Source organism: Dendropsophus ebraccatus, chromosome 11, assembly GCF_027789765.1.
Source record: "Dendropsophus ebraccatus isolate aDenEbr1 chromosome 11, aDenEbr1.pat, whole genome shotgun sequence".
In the NCBI taxonomy this organism is placed as follows: Eukaryota; Metazoa; Chordata; class Amphibia; order Anura; family Hylidae; genus Dendropsophus; species Dendropsophus ebraccatus.
The window spans coordinates 95,934,960-95,949,675 of NC_091464.1; the positions used below are offsets into that span (position 1 = coordinate 95,934,960).

The 14,716-nt window shown below is 52.5% G+C and overlaps 1 protein-coding gene across 2 annotated transcripts in view; it reads left to right on the plus strand.

Moving 5' to 3' along the window:
* Positions 1-3,089: 3,089 nt before the first annotated feature.
* The window catches only part of MAN1A2 (mannosidase alpha class 1A member 2), a 44,908-nt gene continuing 33,281 nt past the window's right edge, over positions 3,090-14,716 (plus strand). Inside the window, exon 1 of one of the 2 annotated variants that reach the window (XM_069944841.1) lies at positions 3,090-4,767. In XM_069944841.1, coding sequence (XP_069800942.1) covers positions 4,460-4,767 — 308 coding nt within the window. In that variant the 5' untranslated portion in view covers positions 3,090-4,459. The remainder of the gene's footprint in view (positions 4,768-14,716) is intronic. The other variant, XM_069944842.1, reaches the window with a different exon arrangement.

Below are 14,716 nucleotides of genomic sequence, written 5' to 3' on the forward strand. Positions count from 1 at the left end.
AGTAAGTGTGAGCGCTCTACTATGTGTGTGAGAAAGTGCAGTCAGTGTGAGCGCTCCGCTATGTGTGTGACAAAGTGCAGTAAGTGTGAGCGCTCCGCTATGTGTGTGACAAAGTGCAGTAAGTGTGAGCGCTCCGCTATGTGTGTGTGAGAAAGTGCAGTCAGTGTGAGCGCTCCACTATGTGTGTGACAAAGTGCAGTCAGTGCGAGCGCTCTGCTATATGTGTGTGTGACAAAGTGCAGTCAGTGTGAGCGCTCCGCTATTTGTGTGACAAAGTGCAGTAAGTGTGAGCGCTCCGCTATGTGTGTGTGACAAAGTGCAGTCAGTGCAATTGTCCGCTATGTGTGTGTGACAAAGTGCAGTCAGTGTGAGCGCTCCGCTATGTGTGTGACAAAGTGCAGTCAGTGTGAGCGCTCCACTATGTGTGTGACAAAGTGCAGTCAGTGTGAGCGCTCCACTATGTGTGTGACAAAGTGCAGTCAGTGTGAGCGCTCCACTATGTGTGTGTGACAAAGTGCAGTCAGTGTGAGCGCTCTACTATGTGTGTGTGACAAAGTGCAGTCAGTGTGAGCGCTCTACTATATGTGTGACAAAGTGCAGTCAGTGTGAGCGCTCTACTATGTGTGAGAAAGTGCAGTCAGTGTGAGCGCTCTACTATGTGTGTGACAAAGTCAGTCAGTGTGAGCGCTCTACTATGTGTGAAAAAGTGCAGTCAGTGTGAGCGCTCCGCTATGTGTATGACAAAGTGCAGTCAGTGTGAGCGCTCCGCTATGTGTGTGACAAAGTGCAGTCAGTGTGAGCGCTCCACTATGTGTGTGACAAAGTGCAGTCAGTGTGAGCGCTCCACTATGTGTGTGACAAAGTGCAGTCAGTGTGAGCGCTCCACTATGTGTGTGTGTGACAAAGTGCAGTCAGTGTGAGCGCTCCACTATGTGTGTGTGACAAAGTGCAGTCAGTGTGAGCGCTCTACTATGTGTGTGACAAAGTGCAGTCAGTGTGAGCGCTCTACTATGTGTGAGAAAGTGCAGTCAGTGTGAGCGCTCTGCTATGTGTGTGTGACAAAGTGCAGTCAGTGTGAGCGCTCCACTATGTGTGTGACAAAGTGCAGTCAGTGTGAGCGCTCCGCTATGTGTGTGACAAAGTGCAGTCAGTGTGAGCGCTCCGCTATGTGTGTGACAAAGTGCAGTCAGTGTGAGCGCTCCACTATGTGTGTGACAAAGTGCAGTCAGTGTGAGCGCTCTGCTATGTGTGTGTGACAAAGTGCAGTCAGTGTGAGCGCTCCACTATGTGTGTGACAAAGTGCAGTCAGTGCGATTGTCCGCTATGTGTGTGTGACAAAGTGCAGTCAGTGTGAGCGCTCCGCTATGTGTGTGAGAAATTGCAGTCATTGTGAGCGCTCTACTATGTGTGTGACAAAGTGCAGTCAGTGTGAGCGCTCCGCTATGTGTGTGAGAAAGTGCAGTCAGTGTGAGCGCTCCGCTATGTGTGTGACAAAGTGCAGTCAGTGTGAGCGCTCCGCTATGTGTGTGACAAAGTGCAGTCAGTGTGAGCGCTCCACTATGTGTGTGACAAAGTGCAGTCAGTGTGAGCGCTCTGCTATGTGTGTGTGACAAAGTGCAGTCAGTGTGAGCGCTCCACTATGTGTGTGACAAAGTGCAGTCAGTGCGATTGTCCGCTATGTGTGTGTGACAAAGTGCAGTCAGTGTGAGCGCTCCGCTATGTGTGTGAGAAAGTGCAGTCATTGTGAGCGCTCTACTATGTGTGTGAGAAAGTGCAGTCAGTGTGAGCGCTCCGCTATGTGTGTGACAAAGTGCAGTCAGTGTGAGCGCTCCGCTATGTGTGTGTGACAAAGTGCAGTCAGTGTGAGCGCTCCGCTATGTGTGTGACAAAGTGCAGTCAGTGTGAGCGATCTGCTATGTGTGTGACAAAGTGCAGTCAGTGTGAGCGCTCTACTATGTGTGAGAAAGTGCAGTCAGTGTGAGCGCTCCACTATGTGTGTGACAAAGTGCAGTCAGTGTGAGCGCTCCACTATGTGTGTGACAAAGTGCAGTCAGTGTGAGCGCTCCACTATGTGTGTGTGACAAAGTGCAGTCAGTGCGATTGTCCGCTATGTGTGTGTGACAAAGTGCAGTCAGTGTGAGCGCTCCGCTATGTGTGTGAGAAAGTGCAGTCAGTGTGAGCGCTCTACTATGTGTGTGATAAAGTGCAGTCAGTGTGAGCGCTCCGCTATGTGTGTGTGACAAAGTGCAGTCAGTGTGAGCGCTCCGCTATGTGTGTGACACTTCAGGTCACTGTATCTAATCCTATGATATGTGATTTACACTTCTGTTAGTTGTATCTAATCCTATGATATGTGATACACACTTCTGATCACTGTATCTAATCCTATGATATGTGATACACACTTCTGATCACTGTATCTAATCCTATGATATGTGATACACACTTCTGATCACTGTATCTAATCCTATGATATGTGATACACACTTCTGGTCACTGTATCTAATCCTGGTCACTGTATCTAATCCTATCACATGTGATACTGTCTGCTGAGTCGCTGAACGAGATACTATGTGTGATACGGGGACGGGAACGCCTCAAACGGTCTTACCGGATTACTAGCACGGGAACGGGGAGGTGACAGACAGTTGGGGCCCCATAGTGACATAGCAGCCGGGCAGACACGTGTACCCTGCTAATAGATCCTCTAAAAAGCCATTGTATCTAATCCTATTTGGTGTGATACAGTGTGATGAGGTGTTGTATCTAATCCTGCCACGTGTGATACTGTATCTAATCATGTTGCTGAGACACTGTTTCTGAGTTTATTACGTGTGATCCTGTCTGTGAAGCCGCTGGCTTCTGAGCCATTGTATCTAAGCCTGTCATTTGTGTCAAAATATGCTAAGCCCCTGTATCTAATGCTATCGTGTGATACTTCCTACCGGAGTAGCATGACACCGCTACTATCAGATACGAGGTGTGATACAGACCCTGCCCGGGTCAAAGATGGCGGCCGCGGAACACGCAGCACCCCACCTGACCACACACGCCGGATGTGACGTAGCTGTCCACTCTCGTCCACCGCAGGTTTAGGAGGCTGTGATTGGCTGCTCGGGACTCGGCGTCTCCATGGCAGCCCCTCCTCGCTCCGCCTGCCAGGCCAAGATGGCGAAAGGACCGATTAACGTATGAGACAGAGGAGGAGCCGCGGGGAGACGCCGGCCGAGGTCTGAGCCAAGAGCGGGAGACTGACTGACACTCCGGGGCCCTCCGTCCTCGGTGTTTATACAGCCATATCCCGTCCCGCCGGGAACCGACCCTCGTTACCTCAGCCGGGAGCCATTACAGGCCGTGCCCGGGGCACCGGATACCGGGAGGGGCAGCACTGAGGGGCGCTGCTGTACCGGATACCGGGAGGTCCAGCACTGAGGGGCGCTGCTGTACCGGATACCGGGAGGTGCAGCACTGAGGGGCGCTGCTGTACCGGATACCGGGAGGTCCAGCACTGAGGGGCGCTGCTGTACCGGATACCGGGAGGTCCAGCTCTGAGGGGCGCTGCTGGTGCTGGTTATTTGGGGTACCCGGGAGTGAAGGGGCACAGCTGGTATCAGTTACCTGGCACTGTATTGTGGACTTATCTACCAGTGAGGCGGCACAGCTGGCACTGCATACTGGATACAGCTGGCATTGGATACCTGGGACACCTGTAAGAGGGCACAGCTGGCATCAGTTACCTGGGACACCTGTAAGAGGGCACAGCTGGCATCAGTTACCTGGGACACCTGTAAGAAGGCACAGCTGGCATCAGTTACCTGGGACACCTGTAAGAGGGCACAGCTGGCATCAGTTACCTGGGACACCTGTAAGAGGGCACAGCTGGCATCAGTTACCTGGGACACCTGTAAGAAGGCACAGCTGGCATCAGTTACCTGGGACACCTGTAAGAGGGCACAGCTGGCATCAGTTACCTGGGACACCTGTAAGAAGGCACAGCTGGCATCAGTTACCTGGGACACCTGTAAGAGGGCACAGCTGGCATCAGTTACCTGGGACACCTGTAAGAGGGCACAGCTGGCATCAGTTACCTGGGACACCTGTAAGAAGGCACAGCTGGCATCAGTTACCTGGGACACCTGTAAGAGGGCACAGCTGGCATCAGTTACCTGGGACACCTGTATGGGCACAGCTGGCATTGGTTACCTGGGACACCTGTAAGAAGGCACAGCTGGCATCGATTACCTGGGACACCTGTATGGGCACAGCTGGCATTGGATATATACAACACCTGTCACTGAGTGGGCACCTGTCACTGGGCACTGCCAGGTTCGGCGGGCATCACTTGGACTGACTTTCCCATCAGGTGTGACAGGACCTCTGACAGCCCCCGCAGGACTCTCCCTCAATGCATTGTACATTTGGCATCACCTGATACCCGCTGTTGACGGCTGCAACAGACATGACCACCCCGGCTCTACTCCCCCTATCTGGGCGCAGGATACCCCCCCTCAGCCTGGGCACCTCCTCCATCCCTCACCACCGCGCCACCCTGAGGCTGTCTGAGAAGTTCATCCTGCTCCTCATCCTCAGTGCCTTCATCACCCTCTGCTTCGGGGCCTTCTTCTTCCTGCCCGACTCCTCCAAGCACAAGCGCTTCGACCTGGGCCTGGAGGACGTTCTCATCCCTCACATCGACGCTGACAAGGGCGACAAGAACACAGGCGGCTTTCTGATCCATGGCCTGGGCCACGACCAGCACCGCCACAGGTAGGAGCGGCATCTGCCCCCGCACATGGGGTATATCTATTATACATCAGGGAGAGGAGACATAGCTGTGCCACTATACAGCCGGGCACATGGGGTATATCTATTATACATCAGGGAGAGGAGACATAGCTGTGCCACTATACAGCCGGGCACATGGGGTATATCTGTATTATACATCAGGGAGAGGAGACATAGCTGTGCCACTATACAGCCGGGCACATGGGGTATATCTGTATTATACATCAGGGAGAGGAGCCATAGCTGTGCCACTATACAGCCGGGCACATGGGGTATATCTATTATACATCAGGGAGAGGAGCCATAGCTATGCCACTATACAGCCGGGCACATGGGGTATATCTGTATTATACATCAGGGAGAGGAGCCATAGCTGTGCCACTATACAGCCGGGCACATGGGGTATATCTGTATTATACATCAGGGAGAGGAGCCATAGCTGTGCCACTATACAGCCGGGCACATGGGGTATATCTATTATACATCAGGGAGAGGAGACATAGCTGTGCCACTATACAGCCGGGCACATGGGGTATATCTGTATTATACATCAGGGAGAGGAGCCATAGCTGTGCCACTATACAGCCGGGCACATGGGGTATATCTGTATTATACATCAGGGAGAGGAGCCATAGCTGTGCCACTATACAGCCGGGCACATGGGGTATATCTATTATACATCAGGGAGAGGAGACATAGCTGTGCCACTATACAGCCGGGCACATGGGGTATATCTGTATTATACATCAGGGAGAGGAGCCATAGCTGTGCCAATATACAGCCGGGCACATGGGGTATATCTATTATACATCAGGAGAGGATCCATAGCTGTGCCACTATACAGGTGGGCACATGGGGTATATCTATTATACATCAGGGAGAGGAGCCATCGCTGTGCCACTATACAGCTGGGCACATGGGGTATATCTATTATACATCAGGGAGAGGAGCCATAGCTGTGCCACTATACAGCCGGGCACATGGGGTATATCTATTATACATCAGGGAGAGGAGCCATAGCTGTGCCACTATACAGCTGGGCACATGGGGTATATCTGTTATACATCAGGGAGAGGAGCCATAGCTGTGCCACTATACAGCCGGGCACATGGGGTATATCTATTATACATCAGGGAGAGGAGCCATCGCTGTGCCACTATACAGCCGGGCACATGGGGTATATCTATTATACATCAGGGAGAGGAGCCATCGCTGTGCCACTATACAGCCGGGCACATGGGGTATATCTGTTATACATCAGGGAGAGGAGCCATAGCTTTGCCACTATACAGCCGGGCACATGGGGTATATCTATTATACATCAGGGAGAGGAGCCATCGCTGTGCCACTATACAGCCGGGCACATGGGGTATATCTATTATACATCAGGGAGAGGAGCCATAGCTGTGCCACTATACAGCCGGGCACATGGGGTATATCTATTATACATCAGGGAGAGGAGCCATCGCTGTGCCACTATACAGCCGGGCACATGGGGTATATCTATTATACATCAGGGAGAGGAGCCATCGCTGTGCCACTATACAGCCGGGCACATGGGGTATATCTATTATACATCAGGGAGAGGAGCCATCGCTGTGCCACTATACAGCCGGGCACATGGGGTATATCTATTATACATCAGGGAGAGGAGCCATCGCTGTGCCACTATACAGCCGGGCACATGGGGTATATCTATTATACATCAGGGAGAGGAGCCATCGCTGTGCCACTATACAGCCGGGCACATGGGGTATATCTATTATACATCAGGGAGAGGAGCCATCGCTGTGCCACTATACAGCCGGGCACATGGGGTATATATATTATACATCAGGGAGAGGAGCCATAGCTGTGCCACTATACAGCCGGGCACATGGGGTATATCTATATTATACATCAGGGAGAGGAGCCATAGCTGTGCCACTATACAGCCGGGCACATGGGGTATATCTGTTATACATCAGGGAGAGGAGCCATAGCTGTGCCACTATACAGCCGGGCACATGGGGTATATCTATTATACATCAGGGAGAGGAGACATAGCTGTGCCACTATACAGCCAGGCACATGGGGTATATCTATTATACATCAGGGAGAGGAGACATAGCTGTGCCACTATACAGCCGGGCACATGGGGTATATCTATTATACATCAGGGAGAGGAGACATAGCTGTGCCACTATACAGCCGGGCACATGGGGTATATCTGTATTATACATCAGGGAGAGGAGCCATAGCTGTGCCACTATACAGCCGGGCACATGGGGTATATCTATTATACATCAGGGAGAGGAGCCATAGCTGTGCCACTATACAGCCGGGCACATGGGGTATATCTGTATTATACATCAGGGAGAGGAGCCATAGCTGTGCCACTATACAGCCGGGCACATGGGGTATATCTATTATACATCAGGGAGAGGAGCCATCGCTGTGCCACTATACAGCCGGGCACATGGGGTATATCTATTATACATCAGGGAGAGGAGCCATCGCTGTGCCACTATACAGCCGGGCACATGGGGTATATCTATTATACATCAGGGAGAGGAGACATAGCTGTGCCACTATACAGCCGGGCACATGGGGTATATCTATTATACATCAGGGAGAGGAGCCATCGCTGTGCCACTATACAGCCGGGCACATGGGGTATATCTATTATACATCAGGGAGAGGAGCCATAGCTGTGCCACTATACAGCCGGGCACATGGGGTATATCTATTATACACAGTTGTCTGATCCAGCTGTTTTTGGCTTTGGACGTCCTGACATTATGTGAATTTTTGTTTTGCAACATCTGGGGGTCCGCAGGTTTGATACCTGTGATCTAGAATCACAAGAGCAGCCTGACTTCTGTCATATAATCTAGAACCACAAAAGCACAGCAACTGCGGTCATATAATGTAGAACCACATGTCCCTCCGACTGATGTTATATAATCTAGAACTATAGGAACATGCTGACAGATGTCGTCTAATCTAGAACTGCAGGAGCATGCAGACTGTTGGAATGTAATCTAGAACCCCCAGGACATACTAACTGCTACTATATACTCTAGATCAGGGATGGCCCTCCAGCTGTTGCAAAACTACAATTCCCATAATGCCTGGACAACCAAAGCTTTAGCTGTCCCTGATTTAGACCCTGAGCCATACTAACTGTTACCATATTATCTAGACCCTGGGCCATACTAACTGCTACCATATTATCTAGACCCTGGGCCATACTAACTGCTACCATATTATCTAGACCCTGGGCCATACTAACTGCTACCATATTATCTAGACCCTGGGCCATACTACCCACTACCATATTATCTAGTCCTCCAGGGCATACTTCCTACTACCATATTATCTAGACCCTGGGCCATACTACCCACTACCATATTATCTAGTCCTCCAGGGCATACTTCCTACTACCATATTATCTAGACCCTGGGCCATACTACCTACTACCATATTATCTAGACCCTGGGCCATACTACCCACTACCATATTATCTAGACCATGGGCCATACTACCTACTACCATATTATCTAGACCCTGGGCCATACTATCTACTTCCATATTATCTAGAACCCCCAGGGCATACTACCAACTACCATATTATCTAGAACCCCACAGGTTATACCATCTGCTCTCCTATAATCCAGAACCCCCTGGGTATATTAAGTACTATCATGTCATCTAGAACCCCACGGGGCATACTAACTGTTTTGTACAACCCTACGGTCACACAGTTTACCTACATATCACTAACCTATTACTACCATGAGGGGCTCCCTAGCATGTTGTTGGGGGTTTCTGGCTCTAACAAGGAAATCTCTGAGTGAGGGGCCACAGTAAAGTGCTGCAGGGATCCAGTGTCTGCCCCCCTCCATCATTGTATCCAGTGTCTGCCCCCCCCCCCTCCATCATTGTATCCAGTGTCTGCCCCCCCCCACCCCCCATCATTGTATCCAGTGTCTGCCCCCCTCCATCATTGTATCCAGTGTCTGCCCCCCCCTCCATCATTGTATCCAGTGTCTGCCCCCCTCCATCATTGTATCCAGTGTCTGCCCCCCCATCATTGTATCCAGTGTCTGCCCCCCTCCATCATTGTATCCAGTGTCTGCCCCCCCATCATTGTATCCAGTGTCTGCCCCCCCCATCATTGTATCCAGTGTCTGCCCCCCTTCATCATTGTATCCAGTGTCTGCCCCCCCCCTCCATCATTGTATCCAGTGTCTGCCCCCCCCCCCTCCATCATTGTATCCAGTGTCTGCCCCCCCCATCATTGTATCCAGTGTCTGCCCCCCTTCATCATTGTATCCAGTGTCTGCCCCCCCTCCATCATTGTATCCAGTGTCTGCCCCCCCCCTCCATCATTGTATCCAGTGTCTGCCCCCCTCCATCATTGTATCCAGTATCTGCCCCCCCCCTCCATCATTGTATCCAGTGTCTGCCCCCCCCCTCCATCATTGTATCCAGTGTCTGCCCCCCCCCCATCACTGTATCCAGTGTCTGCCCCCCCCCTCCATCATTGTATCCAGTGTCTGCCCCCCCTCCATCATTGTATCCAGTGTCTGCCCCCCCCATCATTGTATCCAGTGTCTGCCCCCCCTCCATCATTGTATCCAGTGTCTGCCCCCCTCCATCATTGTATCCAGTGTCTGCCCCCCCACCCCCCATCATTGTATCCAGTGTCTGCCCCCCCTCCATCATTGTATCCAGTGTCTGCCCCTCCATTATTGTATCCAGTGTCTGCCCCCCCACCCCCCATCATTGTATCCAGTGTCTGCCCCCCTCCATCATTGTATCCAGTGTCTGCCCCCCCACCCCCATCATTGTATCCAGTGTCTGCCCCCCTCCATCATTGTATCCAGTGTCTGCCCCCCCCTCCATCATTGTATCCAGTGTCTGCCCCCCCACCCCCATCATTGTATCCAGTGTCTGCCCCCCTCCATTATTGTATCCAGTGTCTGCCCCCCCTCCATCATTGTATCCAGTGTCTGCCCCTCCATTATTGTATCCAGTGTCTGCCCCCCCACCCCCCATCATTGTATCCAGTGTCTGCCCCCCCACCCCCATCATTGTATCCAGTGTCTGCCCCCCTCCATCATTGTATCCAGTGTCTGCCCCCCCACCCCCATCATTGTATCCAGTGTCTGCCCCCCTCCATCATTGTATCCAGTGTCTGCCCCCCCACCCCCATCATTGTATCCAGTGTCTGCCCCCCTCCATCATTGTATCCAGTGTCTGCCCCCCCACCCCCATCATTGTATCCAGTGTCTGCCCCCCTCCATCATTGTATCCAGTGTCTGCCCCCCCCACCCCCATCATTGTATCCAGTGTCTGCCCCCCTCCATCATTGTATCCAGTGTCTGCCCCCCCCTCCATCATTGTATCCAGTGTCTGCCCCCCCCACCCCCATCATTGTATCCAGTGTCTGCCCCCCCTACCCCCATCATTGTATCCAGTGTCTGCCCCCCCTACCCCCATCATTGTATCCAGTGTCTGCCCCCCCTACCCCCATCATTGTATCCAGTGTCTGCCCCCCCCCTCCATCATTGTATCCAGTGTCTGCCCCCCCTCCATCATTGTATCCAGTGTCTGCCCCCCCCCCATCATTGTATCCAGTGTCTGCCCCCCTCCATCATTGTATCCAGTGTCTGCCCCCCCTCCATCATTGTATCCAGTGTCTGCCCCCCCTCCATCATTGTATCCAGTGTCTGCCCCCCCCTCCATCATTGTATCCAGTGTCTGCCCCCCCCCTCCATCATTGTATCCAGTGTCTGCCCCCCCCCCCCCATCATTGTATCCAGTGTCTGCCCCCCTCCATCATTGTATCCAGTGTCTGCCCCCCCCCCTCCATCATTGTATCCAGTGTCTGCCCCCCTCCATCATTGTATCCAGTGTCTGCCCCCCTCCATCATTGTATCCAGTGTCTGCCCCCCCCCCTCCATCATTGTATCCAGTGTCTGCCCCCCTCCATCATTGTATCCAGTGTCTGCCCCCCCCCTCCATCATTGTATCCAGTGTCTGCCCCCCTTCATCATTGTATCCAGTGTCTGCCCCCCCCCCCCCTCCATCATTGTATCCAGTGTCTGCCCCCCCTCCATCATTGTATCCAGTGTCTGCCCCCCCCCTCCATCATTGTATCCAGTGTCTGCCCCCCTCCATCATTGCTTGTTTTATACTCAGGTTTATGTCTGACTCCTAATATCTAGAGTATTACACCCATCACTGGTTAGGGGGGCTGAAGGCTGAGAGACAATGAGGGTCTTTTGAAGGGTTAATATAGGCCCAAGGGGCTCATATAATACCAGATCAATACACACTAACCGCTGTGTATGTGACCAGAGCATAATGTACCAGGAAAATAGTGAGTGCAGCTCTGGAGGATGAGACAGGATTTAACTCTGGATCAGTAATGTATGTACACAGTGACCCCACCATCAGAATAGTGAGTGCAGCTCTGGAGGATGAGACAGGATATAACTCAGGATCAGTAATGTATGTACACAGTGACCCCACCATCAGAATAGTGAGTGCAGCTCTGGAGGATGAGACAGGATATAACTCAGGATCAGTAATGTATGTACACAGTGACCCCACCATCAGAATAGTGAGTGCAGCTCTGGAGGATGAGACAGGATTTAACTCAGGATCAGTAATGTATGTACACAGTGACCCCACCATCAGAATAGTGAGTGCAGCTCTGGAGGATGAGACAGGATATAACTCAGGATCAGTAATGTATGTACACAGTGACCCCACCAGCAGAATAGTGAGTGCAGCTCTGGAGGATGAGACAGGATATAACTTAGGATCAGTAATGTAATGTATGTACACAGTGACCCCACCAGCAGAATAGTGAGTGCAGCTCTGGAAGATGAGACATGATGGATGTATCGGCAGAATAGTGAGTGCAGCTCTGGAAGATGAGATATAATGGATGTGACAGCAGAATAGTGAGTGTAGCTCTGGAGTATAATCCAGCAGAATGATCCCTGCAGGTGGGGTGTTACATGCGATGTATAATGTACAGGAAGAAGCGTGTCACCCCCCCCCCCCCCCCCTCGGAAGACTCCCCGGACCTGTTGGTCAGGATCAGGATGACTATGGCTCCTTGTGGTTTCTCAGACGTCATGATCTGTGATATACTTGTCCTTACCCTTGTTTTTCAGTCCTAATCCTCATAATCTCACAGTTCACCCCTCCCCCCGTATCGCCACCACAGCAGCAGTATTACAGCACATGGTGTACATATATACTGTATACGCCTCCTGTATTTCCTGGCTCCTCCACTCTCTGAATCTGGAAAGTGAAGTAGAGACTGACACTGAGAGAGACCAGGGCTCAGGGGCCCAGGCTGTTGTGGGCGAGGACGGGGGCCTGGGCTGTCGGGGGCGAGGACGGGGGCCTGGGCTGTCGGGGGCGAGGACGGGGGCCTGGGCTGTCGAGGGCGAGGACGGGGGCCTGGGCTGTCGAGGGTGAGGACGGGGGCCCGGGCTGTCGTGGGCGAGGATGGGGGCCTGGGCTGTCGAGGGTGAGGATGGGGGCCTGGGCTGTCGGGGGCGAGGACGGGGGCCTGGGCTGTCGAGGGTGAGGACGGGGGCCTGGGCTGTCGTGGGCGAGGATGGGGGCCTGGGCTGTCGGGGGCGAGGACGGGGGCCTGGGCTGTCAAGGGTGAGGACGGGGGCCCGGGCTGTTCGGGCGGGGCCTGGGCTGTCGGGGGCGAGGACGGGGGCCTGGGCTGTCGAGGGTAGTGATGTCACGATACCAGAATTTTGAGATCGATACCAATACCAGCTTTTTTTTTTTTCAATGCTCGATACCAATTCGATACTTAATAAATTATATTTAAGAAACAAAAACAAAAAAAACACAAGAATAGAAATGACACCCCCCCACCCCCAGGTTCAGGTCAGTACAAACCAATTTATGTTCTCCTAATTTTATTACTTTAAAAATAAAGTCCCCATTATTTAAAATAAATAAAAACTTGCCCAACTCTGCCTCACTTTTTTTTTTTTTTATCTCCGCCTGTCTGACTGGGGGTGAGGGGCCATTTTTTGCGCCGCGATCTGTAGTTTTATTTTGTACCATGTTTTTATGTGGTACTGAACTGGGTGGTTTCTGCGCTTGCTCGGTTTACCGTGCTTGATCAGGAAGGTGACAGGTAGTATGGACAATAACACTTCAGCTGCCAGGGATGGGGGTTGTAGTCATGTAACACACACTTCAGATATCAGGGGGGGTGATGGAGGAAGTAGTCATGTAACACACAACTGCTATCGGGGGATGGGGGTTGTAGTCATGTAACACACACCTGCTATCGGGGGATGGGGGTTGTAGTCATGTAACACACACCTGCTATCGGGGAGGATGGGGGTTGTAGTCATGTAACACACACCTGCTATCGGGGAGGATGGGGGTTGTAGTCATGTAACACACAACTGCTATCGGGGAGTATGGGGGTTGTAGTCATGTAACACACCTGCTATCAGGGGGGGAGGATGGGGGTTGTAGTCATGTAACACACACACCTGCTATCAGGGGGAGGATGGGGGTTGTAGTCATGTAACACACACCAGCTATCGGGGGAGGATGGGGGTTGTAATCATGTAACACACACCTGCTATCAGGGGGAGGATGGGGGTTGTAGTCATGTAACACACACCTGCTATCAGGGGGGAGGATGGGGGTTGTAGTCATGTAACACACAACCGCTATCAGGGGGGGAGGATGGTGGTTGTAGTAGTCATGTAACACACAACTGCTATCGGGGAGGATGGGGGTTGTAGTCATGTAACACACAACTGCTATCGGGGGATGGGGGTTGTAGTAATGTAACACACACCTGCTATCGGGGAGGATGGGGGTTGTAGTCATGTAACACACAACTGCTATTGGGGAGGATGGGGGTTGTAGTCATGTAACACACCTGCTATCAGGGGGAAGGATGGGGGTTGTAGTCATGTAACACACACCAGCTATCAGGGGGGGAGGATGGGGGTTGTAGTCATGTAACACACACCAGCTATCAGGGGGGAGGATGGGGGTTGTAGTCATGTAACACACAACCGCCAGCAAGGGGGATGATGGGGGTTATAGTCATGTAACACACACCAGCTATCAGGGGGGAGGATGGGGGTTGTAGTCATGTAACACACACCAGCCAGCAGGGGGGATGATGGGGGTTATAGTCATGTAACACACACCAGCCAGCAGGGGGGATGATGGGGGCTGTAGCCATATAACACACCAGCCAGCAGGGGGGATGATGGGGGCTGTAGCCATATAACACACCAGCCAGCAGGGGGGATGATGGGGGCTGTAGCCATATAACACACCAGCCAGCAGGGGGGATGATGGGGGCTGTAGCCATATAACACACCAGCCAGCAGGGGGGGGTGATGGGGGTTGTAGCCATATAACACACACCAGCCAGCAGGGGGGGTGATGGGGGTTGTAGCCATATAACACACACCAGCCAGCAGGGGGGATGATGGGGGCTGTAGTCATATAACACACCAGCCAGCAGGGGGGATGATGGGGGCTGTAGCCATATAACACACCAGCCAGCAGGGGGGGGTGATGGGGGTTGTAGCCATATAACACACACCAGCCAGCAGGGGGGGTGATGGGGGTTGTAGCCATATAACACACACCAGCCAGCAGGGGGGATGATGGGGGCTGTAGCCATATAACACACCAGCCAGCAGGGGGGATGATGGGGGCTGTAGCCATATAACACACACCAGCCAGCAGGGGGGATGATGGGGGCTGTAGCCATATAACACACACCAGCCAGCAGGGGGGATGATGGGGGCTGTAGCCATATAACACACACCAGCCAGCAGGGGGGATGATGGGGGTTGTAGTCATATAACACACACCAGCCAGCAGGGGGGATGATGGGGGCTGTAGCCATATAACA